The sequence below is a fragment of the Olea europaea genome, chromosome 13 (assembly GCF_002742605.1).
Source record: "Olea europaea var. sylvestris chromosome 13, O_europaea_v1, whole genome shotgun sequence".
Classification (NCBI taxonomy): domain Eukaryota; kingdom Viridiplantae; phylum Streptophyta; class Magnoliopsida; order Lamiales; family Oleaceae; genus Olea; species Olea europaea.
The window spans coordinates 1,249,971-1,276,141 of NC_036249.1; the positions used below are offsets into that span (position 1 = coordinate 1,249,971).

Genomic DNA, 26,171 nt, shown 5'->3' on the forward strand with positions numbered 1-26,171 from the left:
GGGGAGGGGGAGGGGGAGGGGGGAATGGAGATGAAAAGAAATTGAGTCTCATGCTTCAGAATTTACAAAAGGAAATATAGGTTAAAACGTTACACAATTGAAGTATAGATAATAAAAATTGATAGCAAACGATGTCATTCCAACATTGCCATTTATCATTCTTGACAGTACAAGTTATACTTGATTCAATTTTCTATGATGTATCTGTGCGCCATAAAACGTCAGCTTCTCCTTGCAATTTCTAAAAGCACCTAAAAACCAAGATGATGCATCCTCTTTTATCAACTTATAGATCCAGGCCCACTTAACCGGGTGCTTGTCCACGACCAGCACGACCACCTCGTGTACCGCGAGCCCTAGTTGCTCTTCCACGAGCTCTACCAGGCGAAGGAGCAAGCATACCAGCCTGTCTAATAGATGCCCTTAACCTAGCTCTCTCCTGCCAATTGATGGTTGTCGAGCTGCTGGAAGTAACAGGTGATGTCTGTTTTCCTTCCACGGCGCTGGTGACAGTGGAACCACCTTGTTCAGTTTCAACAGCATTGCTAGTTGTTGCTTCCAGACCAGCAGTACTAGAATCTCCAGGGGCCTGATCTGTTTCTGCAACTTCGTCTGTGCCATCATCAGTCTTATCGGAACTTTCAACAATGTCCTCAGTCATTTCACCGCCATCATTCTTTTCTTCGTCCAAAACTTGGGAGGGATCAATCTCCCCAACTTCCAAGGGTTCGTCAGCCGCTGGAGAATTGTCGAATGTTGCATGCTCCGGTTGTAAATCCCCAATTCCTGATCCCTCCATTGCATTAGATATGATAGCATTTCCCTCAGTGTCCACATCATCTGCGACCAACTCTCCCTCTTCCCTGTTCTCAGATTCTGTTCCTATATGCTGGACGTCTTGTTCAGTCGGATATCTCAATTGTTCATCTGACAATACAGCTTCTCTTGGTTTATCCAAATTCTCTTCTGCTACATCACTAGCGTCACTCTGTAATTCAGCCTGATTCTTTCCATCTGTTGTTGGCTCTTCAAATTCCTCCCCTGCAGTTGCTAACTCATCCCTTTCAGCATCTACAGGTTCCTCGACATCTTGATGAACATTTTCAACATTCTCAGGCATTTCTTCAGGGGGAGGTGAAACTTGGGGAGCTTTCAAAGTAGCAGTAGAGTGTTCTTCATCACCTTCTTTTTGGGTCTCTGCACCTTTAGACTTTTTCGGGTCAGGTGCTGTCATGTCAGAGCTAGTTTCCTCTGGAGCCAGTACATCTTCTTGCAAATCAGAGGGAACTGAAGATGATGGGCGTTTGCGAACAAGTGACGGTGTTGGTACGATCAAATTTCCTTGAGTTTCTATATTTTGAGAAGATGACTGCTTGACACCAATGTTAGACTCGCCAGCTTCTGACATCTCTACATCACCTTGTTCTCTAGGCTTTCTAATACTAGGACGGACCAGTTTCCTCGCTGTTTTAACATTTGTCTTTGGGACAGTAAATCGTTTCTCCCTTTCTTCAACTGTTTTTGTTGCAGGAACATTTGCAGCAGCAGCAGAAGGTGGAGGCGGCAAAATATTTTGGGTAATTGCAGGGCCTGCTTGAACAATTGTAGCTCCTGCAGATGAAGTACCTAGAGAAGAAGGATCAGTAGAAGTGGAAGCTTCAAGCTCAATGCGAACTGGTAGTGCAACTCGCTCAAAATTTTCTACAGCCTGGAAATAGGCACCAGAAAAATCCTCCAACGGAGTGCCAGTAAAAGGTTGAACCACTGGAGTAGACTCAGATTGACTGCCATTCTTAAGTTTCTCCACTTCATCATGGAGTGTCTTCAGTGCGTGCTTATGCTTCTCCAGCTCATCTACGAGCTTTGCCCTCTGCTGACTGACACTTTCATAAGAGTCAAGGATTATCTTTCGATTCTTCTGAAATTTTTCCTTATCTTTATTACGATCCTCTTTCTCCTTCTTCAAATCCTCTCTTTGCCTCTCCAGTGTTTTCTCAAGAATCTGTATTCTTGTGTCTTTCTCCCTCTCTTTTTCCTTCATTGCCAGTTCACCTGCAGCATCCCCTAAGTTCCTCTTCACTTGTTTGGCATCTTCCAATTGTTTGGAAAGTACTTGAATCTCGTTGCTCAGTTCCTCCTTTTCCTTTGACAAGTTGTCCAACTTCCTCCTCAATTGAACATTTGATCTCTTAAATCTTTCAACTTCTGTTCTCAAAGAAGCCTCGGTTTGCAAGATTTCATTGATTCTGACATCTCTCTCATTCAATTCTGTTTTGCTCCTAGCAAGGTCTTGCTCTAAATGGGTTGTCGCATCCTGCTTCTCAGATACAAGTTTCTTAATTTCCTCCAACCGTACATCCTTCTCTCTCATATTCACTTGCATCTGCTCAAAAGATTCCCTCATGCGACGATATTCATCGACATCCTTGGACTTCTCCAGCAACTCAACAATTCTCTTCTCAAGATGTTCTTTCTCGATCTTCTGCATTTCAACTTCTTTCTTGAAAGCTTCCGCCTCTTTGTCCCTATCGTTAAGAAGTCTCTCCAGATTCACAATTTCAGTCCTGACATTTTGGGCTTCTTCACGAAGTTTCTGGCATTCTTCGAAATTATGGCGGTTTTCTTCCCGGAGCTGCACATTACTTTCTCGAAGCAAGGTCAGTTCTCTCACCTGAAGTTGAAGAGATTTGAAGTCTTCCTCAGTGAATAGTGATGCTCGAGATATTGCCCGCTCTGCATTAAGAGATGCTTGCGCTGACTCTGCTGCCTTTAGAGCGCTCTCTAACTGTGATTGCAGTCGAAGCTTCTCCTGTTTCAAAAGGGAAATTTCTGTTTCTGCAATTGCCTTTGACCGCCGCAGGTAACTTACAACATCTTGCAATCCATCCTCATTACCCAAAGTCTGAGATGTGCTCCCAGAAGCTATTCCTCGGTCCTTCTCAGCTAATTTGATTTGCAAGGCCTCAATCCGACTGTGCAACATCTTGTTCAGTTCATTAAATTCACCATATTTCTTATCTACTTCATTTTTAGATGTTTCCAGAGATTGCTTTTCAGCTTCCCATTTGGCCTTCATCTCATTCTGAACAAATAATTGGGTGTTATCTCAATCAGCGATAACTAGAAGAAACTAGAAACAAAATATAAAACATATGAAGAATGGATTCATATTCCCAATTTTCCCAAGTTGAGCGAGTCCAAAACTAGGAGAATAGAACCATTGAACATTTGAAGGATAGGATTGAGGAACTTCAAAATGCATCAATAAATTGTGGAAAAGATGCTTTATGCAAATACTGGCGACACACTGAAAAGTCAACAGCTGAAAGCCCACATGGATCTTCTGTGGAATGATATTGCATTACTTGATATTAAACAACTATAGGAAGCATCGCCTCAATTTATGTTTACAATAAAAAAAATTCACTGTTAATTCAATAAAACAATCATCGTCCTGAATCAAATTAATAATATCTTTCTTGAACATTTTGTGGTCATAGTGAGTAAAAAATTATTCAAGTAGGAATTAGAACCAAGCGAGAAGACAAATGAAGCGAAGTGAAATGGAGAAGAAGTTACATTTTCATTTTTGAGTGCATCTGCCACTTTACGGAGCTCAGATGTTTCCTCTTGTGCTGAAGCCAAGGCTTGTGATGTTTTCATCAGCTCCTGAATTGTTTCTGACTGTAGAATAACCTGGGGAAAATAAATAAACAATAAATGCAACCACCGGGGCAGTAGGCTTATTTCCTTCTCCAAATTCCAAGTACAATTACATAATATCAAATATACAAGCAATTGTAATTACTGATTACAAACAGAAATATCAGAATTCTCCCGAAAATGAAATAACAAACAAAGACAAACACAATAAGACAGCATTGTCATTAAATTCAGTAGTTGCTAAGTATAGTTGAGCTGCTTGACTTAAAAGAACTTCAATATAAGTAGAGAATCTAACTCCTTGGTAGGCATGTGAAGTATACATACACAAATGTTTGACGGTAAAAGTCATTTCCCCTCAACCCATAGAAACTTTAATCATAATTTTGAACTGTTCTGGGGGGATAACCGCAAAAGTGCAGAAAAAATAGAGCATCCATTAGGATACAAATCTCTCACAATAGATATATTGGAGAAAGAGAAGTAGAGGAGGAGACCCGGCAAAAGTCTGGGGTTTGGTTTCAAACCCCGATTTGAACAGGAGGAGTAATGCTAATGCGCATTGGATGATCCACATCTCAAGGTCAAGCGCCGATGAGCACATTGAACTATCCATGTGGTTGAGAACCCTCACAGCCCAGGCACAACAATGCAATTATCAGGGACGCGCGCTCTACCACTGAGCTAATAACCCGTCATGTGAGTCTCCCACCAGGGGCTCGCTATGCCAAAAGCGAGAGAAACCTCATCCCTCTCTTTCCTTTCAAAGTACATCCATCATTGAAAATTCAAATAGATATAGGATGGAAAGTTTTTCCAAGTAACTAACTTCCCTAAATATTAAAGGGAATGAACATATGATGAAAACACACCCAACTTTTTTGAATTCAAACTCTTTTGTTTTGCTCCATGTTCTCATCTTACCTGATAAAAAATAGATTCAGGTTGATGCGTGTCATTTGAACTCGATTCAGTTCAGTTTGCGAAAAAAGATATGATTTGTTTAAGATATAAAAAAGATCGCATTCCATCTAAAATTAGGACTTTAAACAGAAAGTTGTTGAAGAAAAGAATATTTATGTTTATAATACTTGGGAGCATGGGCTTTCTCGATAAAAAAATAAAATGGATTGAAGTAGAGTTTTTTGGAACGCATCAATAAGCTAGTCAATAAATCCGTTGGGCAGGCGGATTCATATCTCTTACAACCAACACAGTCCTCGATCCTTGAGGCAGAAGCAATTTGTTTAGCTTTATTTCTTTTTGTCATATCCTTAATAGCAGATTGGTTACACCAATGACCGAAATGGAAACCGAGCGTTTCGTGGTTCAAAAATGCCGAATCTCGTCTGACTCATCATTTGTCAGAACTCTTTAGCGTAAGTTCCTTGCTTGGACAGGGCATTTAGTACATGTTGCTATTCGAGGATCCATAGGGAAGTATGTTCGAATAGAATAATTTCTTAGAGGTATTACTGCATCCCCAAGGATTAGGCCCACTTTTGATAGGTCAATGAAATCTTTATGCTCAAAACCCTGATTCAAGTAGTCGTTTATTAGGGACCTCCCAAGGACCAAGAACTCCCATTCTAACTCTTCTCGGGGGATTCCATCCACAAACACAAAGTTTCTTGTTTTGATTCTATAGATTGATCGTTTTGAACTAAAAGAAAACTTTTGGATGAAATATTTACATTATGTAGAATATCTTCACTCTCAATAGTTACAATTCTATAGAACATAGAAAGGCAGGATGTCCATGACGTCTACGACATCGGATGAACCAAATCCTTATTGAATTTGATTTTTCCATTAGAAGGGGCCTGCACCTGTTCTACAGTACCTAATCCTAATGAATTTAGGAAGTCAAAATAATGACACGAAACCGGTTAAAAACTTCAAAGAGTAATTCAAATACGTCTAGGGAATGACCTACTGTATTTGTGAACAAGCCAAAGTTTGTTAAGAAACGAATTTCTTTAGTAAGTTACATTGTCAACAATGTTGAATAGGCTTTTTCTTCGTATACCTTACCTAAACCTATCGAAGCACAAAGAGGATGGTCTTCTTTTTTGTATTCAATCAAGAGAAATCCCTCTAATAATATAAAAGAAATATAGCAACACTAAGATGTTATTACCCCTGTGAATTGCGTGAAAGTAGGATACTCCAAATTCAGGGGTCAAAGAGTTTTAGAAAATATTCTTGGTGTTGGGAGACTCATTACTTCAATTGAGTTAATGCAAAATCATTTCATCTTTTTAGTTGGAACTTTAGGCGGTTCTTGAAAAAAGATAGCGAAAAAAATCATCCCTAGAGTCAAGACTAAGAGGAATGTATAAACCAATGCTTCCATAGATTTTTGAAAATTTCGAGTGGATGAAAGGCCTACCCTGGCGATAAAGAAGAAAGATCCATCTCTTTAATATAGGTAAACTCAAGCTAAGGCTGGCAACAGTATACATATATAGGGCTATGCCCTTCCGTACACATTCCTTTAGCAAGAAAGCTCTTGCTTGTTCTGTTAACTGTGTTTTCAAGCAGAAATCAAGGAGCTAATTTACGTACAATTACAACATAATTCATCAAAAATTTCAGCAAACCTCAATGAACATCTTCTAACACACTGTTCCAATTCGCATCAAATCATATCCAGTATGAATGGGTGTGTTTTTTACTTTCTTTGTATTTTTTTTGTTGGGGGATGGGGGCGAAGAAGAGGAGATTTGAATTGTATTTACAATGCAATATCGAATAAATAGGAAACGAAGATGAAACGAGTGTTGGCTCGAATATTCTTATTTTTAAGATTCTGAAGGTAACTGAGATGAATTAAAAATAAAAAATAGTAAACTCCGTGATCATTCCAGAAATTCCGGAAGTTGACAAAATCTAGGGTTCGAACCAAAATTCATGCAGAAAATTAGAATTTGGGTCCTCGCCCTATGGGAAATGAAGCAAGTAGGTCCCCATACTTTTTTCTAGGTCCAAGTGTTACAAAAATGAAAGTTTGGGGACCCACATGCAGCAAAAAACGTTGTGTACCTACTTCCTACATTTCACATATATTGAAGTACTAGTTGACATTTTTGCAAGTTCAATGATGACTTTTTAATGTGCCTTATTCTTTTGTACTTCCATATACAGGAGTACCTACTTACTGAAACCTTTAGTTGTCACTAAACAACTAGATAACAAAATGCCAAGTAAAGAATTCTGAGGAATCATCGCTGATAGCCAACATATAAAAGCAACCTGTCTTTCATAATTGGCTTGAGAAGAACGCCATCTTTGATGCTCATTCTCCAAATCATCTTTCAAGGCAGAGATTTGAGCTTCCATCACCACAACTTGGGACCTAGCATAAAAAAAAGAATAAATATATCGAAATGACAACATAAATAAACTGACTACAACATATTAACCATCAAAAACTCACATTTTATTAGCGCAATCCTCCTTCAGACTAGCGGTTTCAGATAAAGCAACCACAAGAGCTTCTTCTTTCCCAGCATTTGCAGTAGCTGCTTCCTCAGTCTTCAGATTACATTCCCTTTCAAGTTCATTAATCCGCTCTCTAAGAGATTGGACTTCTGCTTCAAGTGATTTTCTAACTTTATCAGCCTACAACATCGAACAGTAGTGAACAAGTGAGGTTCATTAAAGAATTGATTGTGCATGCTTAAATTCCATCACATACCTCAATTCCTAAATTCTCGTAGGCAGATTCCATATGTTTAAGTGCTGATTCATTTACCTCAGCTATGCTTTTATACTGAACAGAGAAAAATAAATTTAGATTGTGGAGTGCATCTGTACACCATTAAATGCAATAAGTACCTGAACCATGTGATCTTTGCTGGTCTGCACCTCTTGTCTCAGTGTTTCAATTCCTTCCCGGACATCCGGCAAAGTCTTGAGCATATTTGCAGGAATATTATAAGTATCAACCAGAAACTAATGAATATGACTCCACAAAGACAAATCGAGATACTGCTGAACATGCATGAAACTTCAAATAACATCTAAAAAAATGAAACCTGATGACTTGACATGGCAACAACAGCAATATAAGGAGCAAGTTTGTGGAGCAGAGCCGCTACTAGTCATAAACAATGTGACAATATTAAATTTTCAATTTTGATCCGAGTTGTCCCATTTTTATGGTTAGGAGTATTTTCCCATTAAAACCAATTTCTTTGAAAAAACCAACCATTAAAACCAATGTTTCAGGTTGGGAAATCTCAACATGGAAACTGAACCTACTAAAAAACTGAAACCTTGTTTACTAATAAACTGCAACTTAGAAAATATCATTGGCTTCCAATGACAGCAATGCCTAAAAGGGAAAAAAATCCTAGCACTTGCATGAAAGTACACAGAATCGAAGCAATTATAAAACAGTTTGCAGTTAAATATTCAATCGAAGTACCTTGTCACTAAAGGAGGAAGGACCAGCTTCAGCATCTTCAGAATCCTGCAGCACAGCAACAAACAGATTCAAAAGATGCACAACACACTGAACTTGAGAAGGCAAGAAAAACAAAGGACAGAGGAAGTAGGGCAACCATTCTCAACAAACTAATACACAAAACTCAAAGGGCAGCTGCTTTGATAATTTATCACAGTAAATCCTTTTAGCAACCTTCGTCCAAATTCATCGTTGTCAAATAACACAACACGATAAACACATTTGCATAAGAAAATTTCCATTCAATATCCTCCAGTCTCGTGGGCCGAAGGGTACCACTGAGAATGGACACAGAAAACAAAATACCTTCATTTGTGCAGATTTAACAATCTTCTCCAAATCAGCACAACGGGCCTATATAAAGTAACGATAAAGGATCAAAAAATATTTTTTTACGAACAAGAAAAAACTAAAAAATCCAAAAAATTGACTTAAGTGGGAAAAAATTCCAGATTGATTACCTCTGCAATGGCGGCCCTAGCTTCAGCAGCGGCCACAGAATGCAAGGCATCAGCTAATTCTTTACCCTGACTTTCAACTTGTTTCAAGGCATTCATCATGGAAGTTTCACGCTCAAGTGTAAGATTCCGAACAATATCACGTTCTTCCTGAAGCTCCTTTTTAGCCTCAGCCCATTCTCTCTATAATTGAAACTTCTCAATATATTACCAGTGAAAAAAGATGACACACGTGCATTTGGAGAGGATAATGCCATATACCAAATAACCATGAATTTGAGAGAGAGAGTGTGTCATGTAGTAACTTTCACATCCATGGTCAGTTAAAATGAAGAAGGGATGCAGCAAAATCAAAAATACAATAGAACGTACCTCAATTTTTTTAACATAGTCCTCCTGCTTTTTCCTTTCAATGCTTCTGGCCTCCTAACGCATCGATGCAAAATAAAAGTTTAGAACATTAAAGAGGACGTGCAGATGGAAAATAAATTAAATGACAAGAAGCTACCTCTTGCACTTCCTGAGTACCATGCGTGGTGTCCAAACTTGCCTGAATAAAGAAATGGGAAAAATAAGGATAAAAGCTACCTAAAACCACATTTATAACCTGAAACATCGATAAAGAAAGAAAACCTGCAAACGATAAACTCTCTCCGACAAACAGCGAACTTCATCAAGAGCTCTCTTCTCAGAGTTGAGCAGTATTTCCTTTTCATTCTTCAGGATAGCGACCTGTATAGCAATATACCACACATTTTGATGGAATAATGTAAACAAGAGAACCATCCAGTGTAAAAAGGGAAAATCACCTCCATTGTTAACTTGCGTGATAGCTCCTCGGCAGTATTCAAGGACTCGGAACTTTCACGCAGCTTTCGCTGGTAGTCGATTATCAGCTGTGAAAATTCAATGTTTCTTTCTATGACTCCATTATGTTCATCTCTCTGTCATTTCACCAAATGATATGCCAAAATATGTCAAAAACACAAGGTCACACGATATCCGCATAGAATCTATGTCCTCTTGAAATGTGAAGATTTTAATCCTAAATGATCAGAGCACAGTAGAAAGTACAAACTAAAGTGAATCTCCAAATAACATATTAACCTGATGCTCAAAGTCTCTCATAAATCTGGCCAGTTTTTCTTGTGCAAATTGTGCTTCCAGTCCTAACTTGTCACATTCGGATCGCAAAGAAATGATCTCACTCCTGGATAGGAAAATAAATACAGAACCATGTATTGAATAAAATGAAACTGCTAAAATATCCCTTTAAAAACATCCATGAGGATGGAATTCAAAGAGGGTTGTGACTAGTGCATAATTCCAACAGTTTTTTTTTGCAGAAATTTCAATATTTCGCACACCTCAGATCTCGAAGAGCCATGCACATAGATAAGCACCCAAAAGATTACAACATCAAGATTCTAAAATGAAGTTTAAAGCATATAATACTCATCTCAGAACTAGTCTCTAATCACGACTTAATAAACATATTAATCGAATGTTCACCCATGTTAGTTGATCAATAACCCGTTCTTTGTTCATCATACAACAATAATCCTGCCAGTTGATCATTCTTTTTTCAATGTCCAAAATAGTTTCATCCAATTAGTTGGTTGTATCTACAACCGTCAACCTAGCATATTAACGTAACAAAACTTTATCCTCTCTTTGTTCTATGGAACATCTACATCATAAAGTCAATTCCTTGTCCCGCTGTCTTTAGAGGATAATTCAAGTGCAATAAAAAATTGCAATATGTGGCCATCAGTTGTATCAGTGGCATAGCAAATACTAAATAAGAGAAAGATGGATGTAATGGCAAGGGACAAACATGTCTAAAAATCATAGGTCCAATTCAATCTAAGAAGAAACGAAATGTGGAGTAACCATCTTGACACTAAAAAGAAGTGTAACAACCAAATCAAATGAAAATTTTTCTAATCTCGAAGCCCAAGACCCACTTGTTCTCATTCATTGATCCTACAAAAATTATCTTGATTGAGTTGTTGCGAGTTTTCAGGTCAGAAGATTGTTAACAAATGCTGTCACCGCCTACTCTAAGAATGATTAGTTGAAATGTGTACTAGATCTGCAGGCTGACAAAGTTTTATGGACTTCCATCATTAATAGCAGAGAGAAGGGTTGAATCCACAACATCTGATAGTAAATTTTCAAGTTAACCAATAATATACAGGATTCATGAATATTCACACGTTACCACTTAAAAGAACCACATTTTAAGGGGAGGAAAAAGCAAAAAGATAGAATTCAAGGAAAAGGCCGAAATATAAGTTAACCCCTGGATGTATTTTGACAAATCATATAAAAGAGTGATTTCTACGTGGTTTCAACCAAATCCAAAATATAGTATTTCAAATTGATGCATCTTCTAAGGATATCCAAGTATCTTTAAAAAGAAGTGACATTAAATATGAGAACAAATAACCACAAAACCAGAATAACGTTACATTTATGTTGATTATTCCAATCTTCAAGAAAATGAGGGGAAAAAGGTATGTTTACTTGATAGGGACTCCGAGGAATGGAAATTAAGAATTGTATTTTAGGAAACTGGAAAATAATTTAGATTTTTCAGATTTTGTTTAATTTTAGATGAGATTAGAGCCTTAGATTTTTTTGATAAACTTGTGTAGCATTAGAGGGTCCCCCTGAATTGAAGTTCTTGACAGGGATTCAGTTTAGAGAAATTTTCCTCCTCCCAACTCCCAAGTTCTTCCTATCTACCCAAATTCTTCTTCTCTATTATGTTCTGCATGATTCACTTTTCAAGAGTATCTGGGGAAAAAGGTTAAACTTACCTCAGTTTTGCAACATCTTCTTCAAGACTTCTAACACGCTCAAAAGCATGTTCTTTCACCTTTGATGTTTCCTGTAAATAAGCAAAAAATAAATAGGATGTCCGAGAGCTTAAAAGAAATGTAAAATGTATATAAATACGACTCAGAAATATCCTTCACGATATATTTTGACAAGTCGAAGTTTTGACGGTTGTCCCCAAGAAGGCACATACCATATACAAGGTGAATAATCCAAAAGTAATCAGAAGTAAAAAAAATAAAAAAGCAAATCCCTGAATCAGAAAGGATGAGTCTCAAAAAGCATACATGAACTCTTTCACTTAAGAGTATGGCCTCTTTGCTTCCCCATTCTGCAACATAAACATATCAGTTACATCAGCAAATGGCACAAATAACTAATCAATATTCAAGACAACGCAACCTTCCTCTAGTAAGAGACTAGAAACAAGAAATGATTATATTTCTATCCAGGTTCTCCATTAACTTTATACAATTTTATATAGTCTCGGTTTGGCGTAATTTATAAATCATTTATAAATGGTCAAACTTCATTTTCAACCCCACATTCCAATGGACCCCCAATACTATCCACTAATCCACAACTCATTTCTATTTAGTTGTAAATTAAACCATCTATTAATTCTTCCCAGACAGAGTCATAAATTTAAGCTTTTTCTTTAACTCATGGAATTGTTGATGGCTCCCTCCCAAACCAGAAGAAAAGAGAAAAAGAAATCCAAGTGCTTCCAATTTTTGAAGATCCCATTCTTCAATAAGAATTCTTTTACCGTAAGACAACCAAAACCATCAAGTTGCTTGAAAGACATACAAATTTACAAGAAACTTAAGGACTGCAGAGCAGCTTCAGCAATGAGAGGACAAAAGCACGAAAGAATAAAAGTACCTGTGGCTGCTTCCTGCGGTTGGTGACGTTTCTGTTCCTCTTCATATAACTTTTTGTACATCGCCACCTATTACCGCAGAAAACAGAATTCAGCACAAAAAGGAAGATAAATTGAGACAATGCAACTCTTCATGACATAATGCCGAGAGGGGGGAGGGGGGGGGGAGGCTAACTGAAGCGCGAGCCAAAGCACTTCGACAACTTACAAAGGAATGAAGGGATTCAATCATGCGTCCCTGCTCTTCAGCTCTCATTAATACTGAATTAACTTTAGAGGCAGTTTCCTCATTATGTTTCTGAAACTCCTTTTCATACTTCTCCTGGAAATTCTCAAAAACCTGGTAAGCTCAAAATATAACCAGTGAAGCTGCGTTAGTAAATGTTACAAAAGGGAGACCCGTAATACCTTCAACCCCATTTCTTTCTCCTCAATCTGGTCAGAAAGGCCACGAACAAGACTTCGGAGCTGGACATTCTGTTCAACTAATCCATTTATATCTTTAAAGGTCAACTGCACAAATGATAAGACCCAACAACACATCAAATATTAATAGTCTTCTTTATAGATGAATCACCTTCGCACGGCGTGAAGAAGATGTAACAGAAAGATACCAGACGTTCAGATATAATATTTTCAGCATCAGATTCAGCATTTAACAAAACTTCAGGACTGGTAATTGCAAAGTCACCATCATCATGACTAGCAGATCCAAGGCGCAACTGAACATCACGACACTCCTTTAAAAGAGCAGCCACCTAATTGAGTAGTAACAGAAGGTGTAGAATGTGAAAAACTCTAGCATAATCAATAATTCCCGAAGCCATGAATTGCACAACCAATACCAATCTTTAGAAAGTTTAAAATAAATTTTAAGATTTCTAGTTCAAAAAAGTTTACAAAGAACAATTCATAAAAGCTTCGACAACATAAAATAGTTTTCAACACCAACACAAAAGTGAAAGATTTTAGAGAAAACAGCACAAATTAAAAGTCTAGGTTAACAATAAATATTGACCATGAGATCCCCTCCAAAACAAACCTGCTTCTGGAGGTCAACAGTCTCTTTCTGAGCTATTACACAGTCACGTTCTTGCCTCTTTAAGCCAGCCTGTACACCACAAGTTAAAAACTAATCCTCAGCTAAACCAACCTTAACAACAAAGGTCACAAACCTTTAGTTCCCGTATAGTTGTCTCTAAAGCCGATTGCTCAGAAAGTGAATGCTGCAGTTTTTCGTCAAGTACAGAGTAAGCTTCAACCAATCTCTCATGTTCAGCTGTACAAAAGAAAACCATTGAACGAACCCAGAATACGACAAGATGAAAATAAAAGAAAAGCTAAACTTCATTTCTTCCAAGAGGTGCAGATAATAACTTTTAAAAGATTTCGTAATAAAACAACACAAAAGCAATAAATGAACTTCGGAGTATATTTATCAACACAGCACGAATTGCACCATTTTCTTCATGGATCCCCTTTTTCCCTTTCCTCTGTGTTTCAGAAAATGCATAAACTATTGTTTGAAAGAAGAGGGATTAAGAGGATAACATCAAGTCTTTATATGCTCCCCTCAGCATTAAATTAGATTATGCTGTGGGGTAATCACAAGAACCTACATATAATTACATTTGCTAGAAAATGATCACAGTCCAACCTTTTTATCATACCAAGTTCTTCTAAAAGCAAGCAATGAATATGCAAAGGGATTAAAAGGCAATGACTTGGTAATTTTCTATTTTTTCATGATTCCGAAAATTTTTCACATCCTCATCCTATTTACTTATCTGTCTATCAATAACTTTTCTACTAGAAAACAGAACACAAGAAGTCACCGTGGCTAGTAGATTTTGCAGAAAGCTAATGACATATAAAAGCATCCGCACTGAATAAGGCACACAAAAATCATATCAAATGGACATTTATTCCCATTCCCTACAGTGCAATTCATGTGAATCTACATGCCAATACATGAGCTCTAACAAATGTTCCAAGACCAAAATGAGATCTCTGTACACAATAATTAATATCAACCGCATGTCTTCTTCAGTTATTGACAAATATGTATAGAGTTTAACTAGTAACCAAAAAGGGGCTCATTAACGATGTTCCCTTTGTCCTTGTTTCCCTCCATTTATTTATAAAATGACATCGCCATATGTACCATCCGATTATCTTGTTTGTGGATCCAAGGCATAGCCACTGGATCACCTTGCACAAACTTTAAAGCTAATGCACAAAGAAAGCATGTAGAAAACCCTTGGACATTCAACACACAAGAACCCACCTCACCAAAGAGGTGGCATTTGACTCAATAACATACGTAGAATAATATAAAATGACACCTTGCAGAAAAATACCTAGATAATAATATTAAATTGGTGTTTATGAAAGAAATATATTCTAAGGATGTACGGACACTTGCACACAGGAATATGTTACTATTATCATCAAAGCATCCCCCTATCTTTCTCTCTCTCAATTCTCAAATTAACATGATAAATCCTGATTCGAGGATGGTGTTTTCCTTCGAGAACAGTGAGGTAATTATTGATCCAAAAGTGAAAGCATACCTCGTTCATCCATGATGAGTCCAGCTTTCTCTTCTATTTCATAAAGTACCTAAAAATCAATTTAGTAAGACGAGAACAGCTCACGACAAAAAGTGCTATAACAAGATTAGAGCCAATCAGATCTTCCTCGTTCACTGAGTACTTGAAGAGAGAAATGCTTTTTAATGTTAAGGACAACAACGTAGAAGCATTTATGAGAGAAACCAAACTAAACACATTATATCAATTTCAATAACAAACTTCAGCAAAGAGACAAGGAAGATGGGGAGCAGAGGGTGGACAGAACCTAGTGAGATAGCTCTGCATTTTGAAAGTTGGCAAAATAACAGAAAATAAAATAGTTAATTCATCAGTTTGGCACCAAATACAACCATAATTGTTGAATGTAACATACCCGTTCCAAGACAGCTTGGGTTTGCTTTCTCCCCAGTTGCTCGTGTTGCAGAGCATCAACAGCTTCTTGGTATTTGGCATACAGTTTGGCCAGCTAAACAAAAGGTAAAAGCTTTTTAAAACAAAATAAACATGACATAAAAGAAGCCAAGTGATTCTACGAGGATAAAAAAAAGGCTATGTCAACACACTGAATTATTTAAAAATTGATGTCCAGTGAAGAATTTTAGAGCCTTCTATGAACCAAGTTGAACAGAAGATAGACAAGCCTGCAACTCACATTCCAACCATCCCTGAGAAGCGAAGCTGCCAATGCTGTTCCAGAAATGCCAGCCGGAATCCTAGGTACAATCATGTGATCATTCTCCACCACATAATCACATTCAACTAAGCGTGGCCATCTAAGTATACACGGGAAAAATCCACATATTACACACGAATATTTACTAGTGTAAACAGATCAATCAATTTAAAGCATTAATTTCAAAACTTGCAAATTTGTTTAATGTGGTTAAAGTAAAACAGTAATCATGAAGGTCAACAGAGCAGAAAAAATTTTCTCCAGCTCTAAGAACATTTCAGGTTAATTATAAGGAAATAAAAGGTAAAACCAGTGGATTTCACAAAAAATAAAAAAATAATAAAAAAGGAAATAAAAATTCATTACAGGAGGCATCCAACTGAGGTAGATAATTTCTCAGTTTTTTTTTTTTTTTCAAAATCTCTTTCTAGAAGAAATTAGTATAATCTCCTCGGGTATACAAGCTGGCATTGTATATTGCACTCACACACACACTCGTACACACACAGTGAGCTGAAATAACTAATATCGTCAATAAGGAAAAGCAAGGTAACAATAAAAGTGATAGTCCTCTCTAATATGTGTAGCTGTGTCCCAATTTATAATTACATATGAAATTATTATCTAACTTACGAATCAGTCGTAAATCTACTCAAAGGAAGATGTTTAAGCTCGCTTTCTTTCCTACAACTCTCCAAATCCGCATCACATGTCCCGAGCTTCTCTTTCAGATTGGCAGCCTCCTACTCCATCCAAAAGAGATACAAACATAAAGTCACTCTAAAGACAAACAAACAAACATACTACTTAACCGGAATAATCCGAAGATGAAAGCTACAGAACTAGTTTTTATAAACATTTAATTTTAAGAAAATGAACATGATATACAACACACCTTTTCTGCTTCCTTCCTTGCTGAAACTTCCTTTTCAAGCTTCTCTTTGTAATCATTTTCAACTTGATTTAGATGAGTCTACAGAGCAAAGATAACAGAACTATAATATCAAATTATCTCACCCATTTTCAGAACACTGCTATCTTTACATCCAATTTGAGTAGGAGACTGTGTCGAAATGCTATTTTTTGTGTGCACACAGTTAGTTGTAGAGAGTTCAGACAGACAGGATATCAAATTACAATGAACTACAAACAGCGCTCACTTCTAAAGCCTTGATTACTCCCTCAAGCTCGCCTGCCTTTTTGGACCATTCCCCAGAACTCTCCTTATATAGTTCCACAAGCTTGGTTACCTAAGAGGTTGAAAACATTCAAGAGTAACGCAAGCATCAATAATTGTAAACAGATATAACAATGTCAAATGTTCATTTTGTATATTTGAAACGATGGGAATCAATTTCATCAAAGACATGAATTGTTTACACTAGATCATTAAAAGAGAAGCCACAACATGGCCAAACTTAACAATACGTTTTCAATCAAGACGCGTTGATTGTGTTACATCAATCTCTTTGTTTTGACTAAAATAACAGGAAGAACCACATTCAAAACCTCAACACAAGTAAAATTAGACGACGATCTCTAAAATGTATAACTCTATGTTTGACCAAATGCACTTGAGATCCACAGTAGACATGGTAGCACTTTTCCGATACAATCATAATCACTCAAGTTCATCCACTGTGCACATTCACCATTTCAAGTATAACCGCATTAAATAAATTTCCCCTCCAACCCAACCATACTCATCCATACGTTAATAATTTAAAATATCCACACAGCATAGTAATAATTAGAAAAGGAAGGGGATAATCAAATCAGTGCTTACAGAACCGCATTAAAGCACCCCTAATAGAAATATTAATAAAGCACGAGCAATCCAAGATCAAAAGAATTGCAAAATATAAGTGCAAAGGATTTGACCTCTTATACACGTAGAAATAGACTTACTGTTGAAATTTCAGCAGTAAAGTGCTCCTCTGAAGCTCCTGCTGCATCCTTAGATGACAGTAACTCCTTCAAGAATGATCGAGAGAAATGAGAAGATGAGAGAGAAAACAAAAGGTGCAAAAATTGAACAAGTCAACTTGAAAGCATACAGGCAAGAAAACTTAACAGCACATACTTTCTCTAATGATGCAACCTTCGATTCCAACTCCTCCACCCTTTCCTTGTTCAACTTTAAGGAACTACAAGTCACATTAAATTTTTTCTCAACCTGGCATTGGAGGAAAGATAATCTCGAATCACTAAAACAGCATCTAATAAGGAAAAGCAGAATTCTCTAAAATACGCATGAGCAATCTAGATTTTCTCTCCTTGATTGTTGAAGTAATAAATTTACACTTACATCTGCAAGCTTAGCAGACATATCAGCCTCAAGTTCACCATGTGTTTTACGCAGTTCAATAAGACTATCAACCTTAGATGTTAACTCTTCATTAAGCCACAAATTATGCCGCTCAAGAAGCTCTTTCTCCTGCTCGTATCAAAATAAAACCCAACAACAATGAACATTTCATAAACGAAATCACTCAGCTGTGAATAATTTGCAAATCAAGCAAAAGAAAATATAACGTGTGTCATACCAAGTGATAAAGAAGCAACCAATTACTGCAACATTTTACTTAACTATCATAAACTCAATGGAGCGCAAACTTCAAAGTCTAGCTCAATCAAAAGGAAGCTCAAAAAGAAATGCAGAGAAAGAGGGTAGAACTTGACATGCAGATACATCTACTCTAAATACTAGCAAGCTTCACAGGATCTGACTCATTCCATCTCCTAAAACAGATTTTGAATACCCAATAATTACTATTACTTTAGATAAATTCCTGTCCGGTACAATTCTCATGGTATTTGACTCGCTTTCTATTTTTTGATGTCATGTGAAGAATACCACTAAAAATGAAAAAGAAAATTCATTTTTCCAATTTAGGAAAGTGCACATCGGATGTTATTTATAACAGTAGAAAAAAATGATGTCTTACTCAAAATAAATCGAAAACACATAGCAGAAAGTGGGATATATTTGAAATTCGATATAGTTATAGTGAGATGTAAAAAAAAGAAGAAGCATCTTTTGTTAACTTTGTGCCGTGAGGTGGTGTAACAAATAGTGTAAACAGGTAATGCTGGTAATTAGATTAGAAATTCGAATGGAAGCACTTCAATGTTTGCTCAACCATGATATAAGTACAAATGAATGCAATATGAGAACATATTGTAGAATATTCAGTGTGCAATGTTCTTAAGAGTAAAGAAGGTACAAGAAATATTATGCCAGTATTTGAAGCTTAAAATTCTCTCAGAAAGAAGCACAAAAAATTTCCACTGGGTCAATTGTAGCATCCATAACAAGAAAAAAATGCGTGCAAAAGTTAAATGCATGCGAAGTTTAGTCATCCATGTGGTATATCTAAACCATGTCATATTGATTTACTAGAGATTTTAATAGTGAAGAGCTTCTAGATGATAATGTTTGACTTAAGTACGGGAATCATCGGAAATTTTTTTTGTCTTTGAATAGATATAGAGTACAATTTTATTCAACTACTGAGATCATTTAAAAAACTGTAAGGTAAAAGAAATTCAACAGACACAACTTTTCAGGAAAAAATTGGTTAAAAGAATCCATATTAAAAACATGAAAATTTTAATAGAAGTCGATCTAAGTGGTCTAACTACAGATGGAGGTAGTATCTGTAAATCCATGACTAAAGAAAACTGTGAGATCATCCCCATATATGAAGCATTCATGTATCTTACACATGGATGATATTATAATCAGATTAATAAGGACAAATTAAATGAGCAAACAAGATTGAAAACAGTTAGATGGCAACAGCAAATATATGAAACTGAAGAGATTTTTTATTAACTGAACTCAAGTGACTACTAATTTGTAGCGGGTCTATAAAGTTCTTGTGATTAGAGAACAAAACTTTAGATGAACGATTAAACCCCAGAAGTTTCTATCATCTCCTGTTTATTTAAGCAAAGGGCACCTATCTTATTTTTATATGATCAATTTTGTATAATTATACAACAATATACAGAAAGCAGTGTGTTTATTAAACTAGTTCACAATGCGAACAATTTTGTAGCCAACTATATAGGAAAAGACCTACCCTTTGTCTAGGTAAGAATAGGACAATAGGTTAAGAGTTAAAGGAAATGCAGATGCAAGCTCAAGACGAACAAGAAACTCCTCATGTCCACACAACTAAAACAGAAATAGCACAGTATTTAAGAAAAGTTCAGGTTACCTGCAAAAGACGGGCAGATGAAGCTTGGGAGCGTGTCAATTCAGACCCCAAATCACCCAGACGTGCTTCCTTTGTCGCACCACTTTCAGTCAAATTGACCTTTAAAAAGTAGTCCAAGGATGAGTTTACTAGATGTCATGCCAATAGTCATTACTGACACAATGCTAGGCATAAACTTTCTATAGAGCATGACACTAGAATTCAGTAAAAATTTGAACATGCAACTTCAATAGAATTAGCATATATCCTTGGGATTATGATAAACAATTAAGTGCAAACGGAAATGAATGATGGAGTAAGGGCAGCATACAATCTTATCCAAATAGCTCTTTATAGTAGCATTTTTCTCACTGATCTCTAAATCCTTTGCCTCAAGGATTTCCATCAATTGCCTCTTTGATTTGTGAAGCTCCGTGGCTTCCGTAGTCAACTTCTCAACCTCCCCAGCTTTCTCGATCTTTTTTGGTAGCCAAAACAAAACACCAAACCAGAAGAAATATTAAATTTCTATCATCGGCCAAGTGCTTTAATTAACAGCACATGAGCACATAAAATCAGAAACAGGAAATTACGGATTGAAGAACAAGTTGTTTCTTTTCAGATTGTAGTAGTTGAAGCTCCGAGGCGCGTTGATCAACAGAGGAGCTAAGTTGCGAGTGCTGTGATTGTAGGGCGGAGAATTCCGCAGTGAGAGAAACGTATTTCTGTTCGAGAAGAGAGCACGTCTGCTCGGCGGTGATGGAGGCGGCGTCCGCCTCAGCCCTCACGGTCTCGAGTTGATTGTATAGTCCTCGTATGAATAAATCCGCCTTCTCCGCCACCAGCGATGCGTCGTGCGAGTACCGCTGAAATTCGTCATCGGATATGAACAACGGCATATCTTTCTCTATCTTTTCTCAATTGATATAGATAAACAGAAGCATGCCCCAGCTATGTGGATTATGGATGGATTGGAGATGTAGAATTTGCAAAAAACCCTAAGGAGTGAAAAAAACTGATGGGGACAAATGGAGGGAGAGCAAGAGCTTTTGAGTTTCGATACCCTCTGCTCGATTGCAACATTTTATATTTTACCATCTCCGATGGTTTAGTGTTGGAGTGGGCGTTGTCCGGGGGGATTGGGCGTTGTCCGGTTTGATTGGGCTTTAAAGGAAATCGAACTGAACCAAAATACAAATGGGAATTTTAGAAATGGAACCATTGGTTCCATAGTTAACTATCGAATAGAGCCAATTGGTTCTGATTCGGTCTGATCCGATCCAATCCAATTCTTTACATTGAAAATGTCGAAATAAAATGTAAACTAATAAAAACTCTAAAATTGCTACCAATGTGATATTTTTAACAAAATATAGAAGAACCGAAATATTATCGAAAGATTTATTTAGGTATAGATTTACAAAGTGAAAACAAGATAGATTGCATGAAAACAAAATAAAAATTTCGTATCTTATAAATGAAATTATATATTATAAATAATTTTATTTAGGTATACATTTACCCAATATTCTAATTTGGCTGGAAAATCAATTAATCAAAATATCATAAGAAGAGACAAGGAAAGAATCAAAGAGAAGAAGGAAGATGCTCAAATCTAAAATTAAGAAGGAATTCAATTATTTTTTATAAAAGTGTTAGAGATTGAATTATATATTTTACCCAAAAAAAAAAAAAAATCCAATGAGAACCTTCTGGTTCCCGCGGTTCCTATACTAGAACCGGGAACCGAATCGGAACCGATCAGTTCTTAAAAATTTGTCCTGAAATCAAATTATTTTTTAGAAGATCCGGAACCAAACTAATCGGTTCCGGTCCGATTCCACCGATTTTGGGAAAAAGTGTCCACCTCTAGTTTAGTGTAGCTCCTTTACCCTTAGACCAATATTGTATAGAGCTGTTGATGCTTTTGGGCCCCCCTTATATGGAAAAAAGAAATGCATTTTGATATATTATATAGCCTGTTTGATTCTCATTATTTTCTCATTAAAGTGAAAAATATGATTGTTATCCATCACATCCAGTTACTAAATTTGAATTTCTATCTCTTGTATTGGGCCTGTAACGACTATATTTTTCATTCTCATTCTTTCAAAAATGAGAAACAAACGGGAGCATATTGATGAAGGATGTATTGTTAAAAATTAAAAAAATGTTTGAATTTACGTGTAATATTATATTATTAAAAACTGTGGAGTTGGAGATTAATTTTAAAAAAAAGTGAGGCTCGAACAAGGATATAATGTGAAGTGATAAAGTCAAAATAGAATTATCAATTAAGAGATTAATTTAGTCTTTGTTTGAGCTCTATTTTGCCCCCATATGGGCCCCATTATTTGATATTACTAGTCGCTATTATATGCGTTGCACGAATTTTGTATTTATCGTACTTTTATTAGTGTATAATTTTAATTTTTTTGGAAAGTTTTTGAAACAATATCTAAAAATATTTCCATAATATATGAAAATAATTGTAAATTATTTTTACAATTGCATAGCAGTATATTATGTAGAAAAATATACTTGTATATTTCATGCTTGAATATGAAATATACAAACTATTTTGCTTATATTATTTGATAGTGTTGATATGATTGAATTGAATGTGAAGATTATATTTCTAAATTTTGTGTAATTCGATATTGTAAAATTGAAAAAAAAAACTCTCCGCACAGTGCGGAGAAAGTTGAACCAAGTGCGGAGTAAAAATAAAAAAAGATGCGGAGAGAAAAAAACGTTTCCGCACAGTGCGAAGAGAGTTGAACCATGTGCGGAGAGTTGGCAAACTCTTCGCACAGTGCGGAGTAAAAAAACAAAAAACAAAAACCCTCTCCGCAAAATGCGGAGAGATGACAAACCAACTCTTTACATTGTGTGAAGAGAGTTAATCTCTTCGCACGGTGCGAAGAGTTGGTCCACACAATGGAAGAACTCTCCACACAGTGCGAAGAGAAAAAAAAACTCTCCTCACAGTGTGTAGAGAGTTGAACCATGTGCAGAGTAAAAAAAAGTGCGGAGATAAAAAAACCTCTCCGCATAATGCGGAGAGAGTTGAACCATGTGTGGAGAGTTGGCAAACTCTTCGCACAGTGTGGAGAGATAACAAATCAACTCTCTCNAAAACAAGATAGATTGCATGAAAACAAAATAAAAATTTCGTATCTTATAAATGAAATTATATATTATAAATAATTTTATTTAGATATACATTTACCCAATATTCTAATTTGGCTGGAAAATCAATTAATCAAAATATCATAAGAAGAGACAAGGAAAGAATCAAAGAGAATAAGGAAGATGCTCAAATCTAAAATTAAGAATGAATCCAATTATTTTTTATAAAAGTGTTAGAGATTGAATTATATATTTTACTCAAAAAAAAAAAAAAATCCAATGAGAACCTTCTGGTTCCCGCGGTTCCTATACTAGAACCGGGAACCGAATCGGAACCAATCGGTTCTTAAAAATTAGTCCTGAAATCAAATTATTTTTTAGAAGATCCGGAACCAAACAAATCGGTTCCGGTCCGATTCCACCGATTTTGGGAAAAAGTGTCCACTTCTAGTTTAGTGTAGCTCCTTTACCCTTAGACCAATATTGTATAGCGCTGTTGATGCTTTTGGGCCCCCCCCTATATGGAAAAAAGAAATGCATTTTGATATATTATATAGCCTGTTTGATTCTCATTATTTCCTCATTAAAGTGGAAAATATGATTGTTATCCATCACATCCAGTTACTAAATTTGAATTTCTATCTCTTGTATGGGGCCTGTAACGACTATATTTTTCATTCTAATTCTTTCAAAAATGAGAAACAAACGGGAGCATATTGATGAAGGATGTATTGTTAAAAATTAAAAAAATGTTTGAATTTACGTGTAATATTATATTATTAAAAACTGTGGAGTTGGAGATTAATTTTAAAAAAAAAAGTGAGGCTCGAACAAGGATATAATGTGAAGTGATAAAGTCAAAATAGAATTATCAATTAAGAGATTAATTTAGTCTTTGTTTGAGCTCTATTTTGCCCCCATATGGGCCCCATTATTTGATATTACTAGTCGCTATTATATGCGTTGCACGAATTTTGTATTTATCGTACTTTTATTAGTGTATAAATTTAATTTTTTTGGAAAGTTTTTGAAACAATATCTAAAAATATTTCCATAATATATGAAAATAATTGTAAATTATTTTTACAATTGCATAGCAGTATATTATGTAGAAAAATATACTTGTATATTTCATGCTTGAATATGAAATATACAAACTATTTTGCTTATATTATTTGATAGTGTTGATATGATTGAATTGAATGTGAAGATTATATTTCTAAATTTTGTGTAATTCGATATTGTAAAATTGAAAAAAAAAACTCTCCGCACAGTGCGGAGAAAGTTGAACCAAGTGCGGAGTAAAAATAAAAAAAGATGCGGAGAGAAAAAAACGTTTCCGCACAGTGCGAAGAGAGTTGAACCATGTGCGGAGTAAAAAAACAAAAAACAAAAACCCTCTCCGCAAAATGCGGAGAGATGACAAACCAACTATTTACATTGTGTGAAGAGAGTTAATCTCTTCGCACGGTGCGAAGAGTTGGTCCACACAATGGAAGAACTCTCCACACAGTGCGAAGAGAAAAAAAACTCTCCTCACAGTGTGTAGAGAGTTGAACCATGTGCAGAGTAAAAAAAAGTGCGGAGATAAAAAAACCTCTCCTCATAATGCGGAGAGAGTTGAACCATGTGTGGAGAGTTGGCAAACTCTTCGCACAGTGTGGAGAGATAACAAATCAACTCTCTCCACAGTACAGAGAAAAAAAACTCTTCGCATAGTGCGAATAGTTGTTTTCAAATTTCTTAATTACAAGTCAAATTTCAAGATTGTAAATTTTTCGTATATATAACGAAACAGAGTTGAAAAACATGGCTCAAAATCAATTATGTCTTCTATTAATTCCAGTCACTGCTCAATTTCTAAGCATTCAAATCATATTTACGATATTAAAAATGAGCTTTCTCGTGATTCATACAAAGAAACAGTATGTGAGTTGTGCAAAGAAGTGGATATTGATAGTACCATGACATTACTTTCACAAATGAAGACTTTAGGGTACCACCCAAATTCAATATTTTACACTTGCTTGATAACAGCTCTTAGACATTAGAAGCGGATACAATTTTCAATGAAATTAAACTTTCGGGTTGTAGATCAGGAATTAAAGTATTCAATGCATTGCTCAAAAATTATTTGAAAAGACCTCTTGGAACTTGCAGATAAAGTCACGAGAGTTTTTATTTTTCTCTTCACACTGTGCGGAGAGATAGTTTGTCATCTCTCCACACTTTGCGGAGTCTTTTCTTTTTGCTAATGTGCGGAAATTTTTTTGTGTCTTACAGAGTTTATATATACTAAAATTATTATTTTTTTAATGTTGTTGGCATGATGTGTGTGTGGAAGAATATTTGTCAATCACTATAAATAAAATTCTTCACAAAATGCATAATAAATCTTCTTATTACGCTAATAAAATTACAATAATTTTTTTTTTACGAATAACATAAGAAAAATCATTTTTATCTTTAACAAAAAATACATTTAAAAATTAGTAATTTTATAACCATTTTTTTTAATTCTCGAAAATACAATTATAAAAAAGGAAACAATATTGAATTACAATATTTAATACTTAAGAAATTCAATATTAAATAAATTTTATACATTCATAACAAATTATAAATCCATATATGCAGTGTGCCGTATATGCTGCCTACAGTGTTTGCAAACAGCTTACCGTATTTGTACCTTACCGTATATGCTGCCTACAGTATTTGCAACTTACCGTATTTACAGTTTACAGTATTTGCAAACAACTTACCATATTTTCACCTTACCGTATTTGCAGCTTACCATTTATGCTGCCTACCGTATTTGCAACTAACCGTATATGCTACCTACCGTATTTTGCAGCCTACTGTATTTTTATATACCGATTTTTGCACTTACAAATATCGAGAATGCAGAACACCGTACATTCACTTACCAAATCGAATTTCAAAAAAATTTCCAGATTTTTATTTTTTCAACATAAGTATAAAATAAATATTAAATATATATGAAGTACAAAATATAAATGCATATGAATATGGTGCTCAATCTTCAATTTTTCAATATTGAATTACACAAAAATTTAGAAATATAATCTTCACATTCAACTCAATCATAACAACACTATCAAAGAATACAAACAAAATAATTTATATAATCTCTTATATTTCTTATTCAAGTATGAAATATACAAGTATATTTTTTTTAGATGACAAAATACTGTTATACAATTGTAAAAATAATTTGCAATTATTTT

At 35.6% G+C, this 26,171-nt stretch overlaps 1 protein-coding gene across 1 annotated transcript; it reads right to left on the reverse strand.

The window, feature by feature from the left end:
• Positions 1-31: 31 nt before the first annotated feature.
• LOC111407201 (nuclear-pore anchor) lies at positions 32-20,929 on the reverse strand. Its single transcript, XM_023036541.1, has 34 exons — positions 20,385-20,929; positions 20,123-20,269; positions 19,813-19,911; positions 17,895-18,023; positions 17,670-17,762; positions 17,495-17,560; positions 16,747-16,836; positions 16,482-16,559; positions 16,220-16,329; positions 15,566-15,686; positions 15,287-15,379; positions 14,893-14,941; positions 13,495-13,598; positions 13,362-13,430; positions 12,934-13,077; positions 12,728-12,832; positions 12,528-12,641; positions 12,322-12,388; positions 11,724-11,767; positions 11,418-11,488; positions 9,700-9,802; positions 9,402-9,536; positions 9,226-9,324; positions 9,101-9,142; positions 8,965-9,018; positions 8,596-8,775; positions 8,441-8,488; positions 8,096-8,140; positions 7,504-7,578; positions 7,364-7,438; positions 7,103-7,287; positions 6,919-7,021; positions 3,580-3,696; positions 32-3,082 (listed from the first exon to the last, which is right to left on the reverse strand). The coding sequence occupies exons 1-34, from the start codon at positions 20,688-20,690 to the stop codon at positions 305-307; spliced, it is 6,138 nt and encodes a 2,045-aa protein (XP_022892309.1). The 5' UTR covers positions 20,691-20,929; the 3' UTR covers positions 32-304.
• Positions 20,930-26,171: the final 5,242 nt, after the last annotated feature.

Bases quoted from the DNA above. Each gene is read 5' to 3' on its own strand.
- LOC111407201 (XM_023036541.1), bottom strand. From the start codon at position 20,690: ATGCCGTTGTTCATATCCGATGACGAATTTCAGCGGTACTCGCACGAC. The intron at 8,776-8,964 runs GTACGTTCTATT...TTTCAATTATAG, and splicing joins ACTATGTTAAAAAAATTGAG to AGAGAATGGGCTGAGGCTAA. The intron at 3,083-3,579 runs GTAACTTCTTCT...TTATTTGTTCAG, and splicing joins ATGCACTCAAAAATGAAAAT to AATGAGATGAAGGCCAAATG.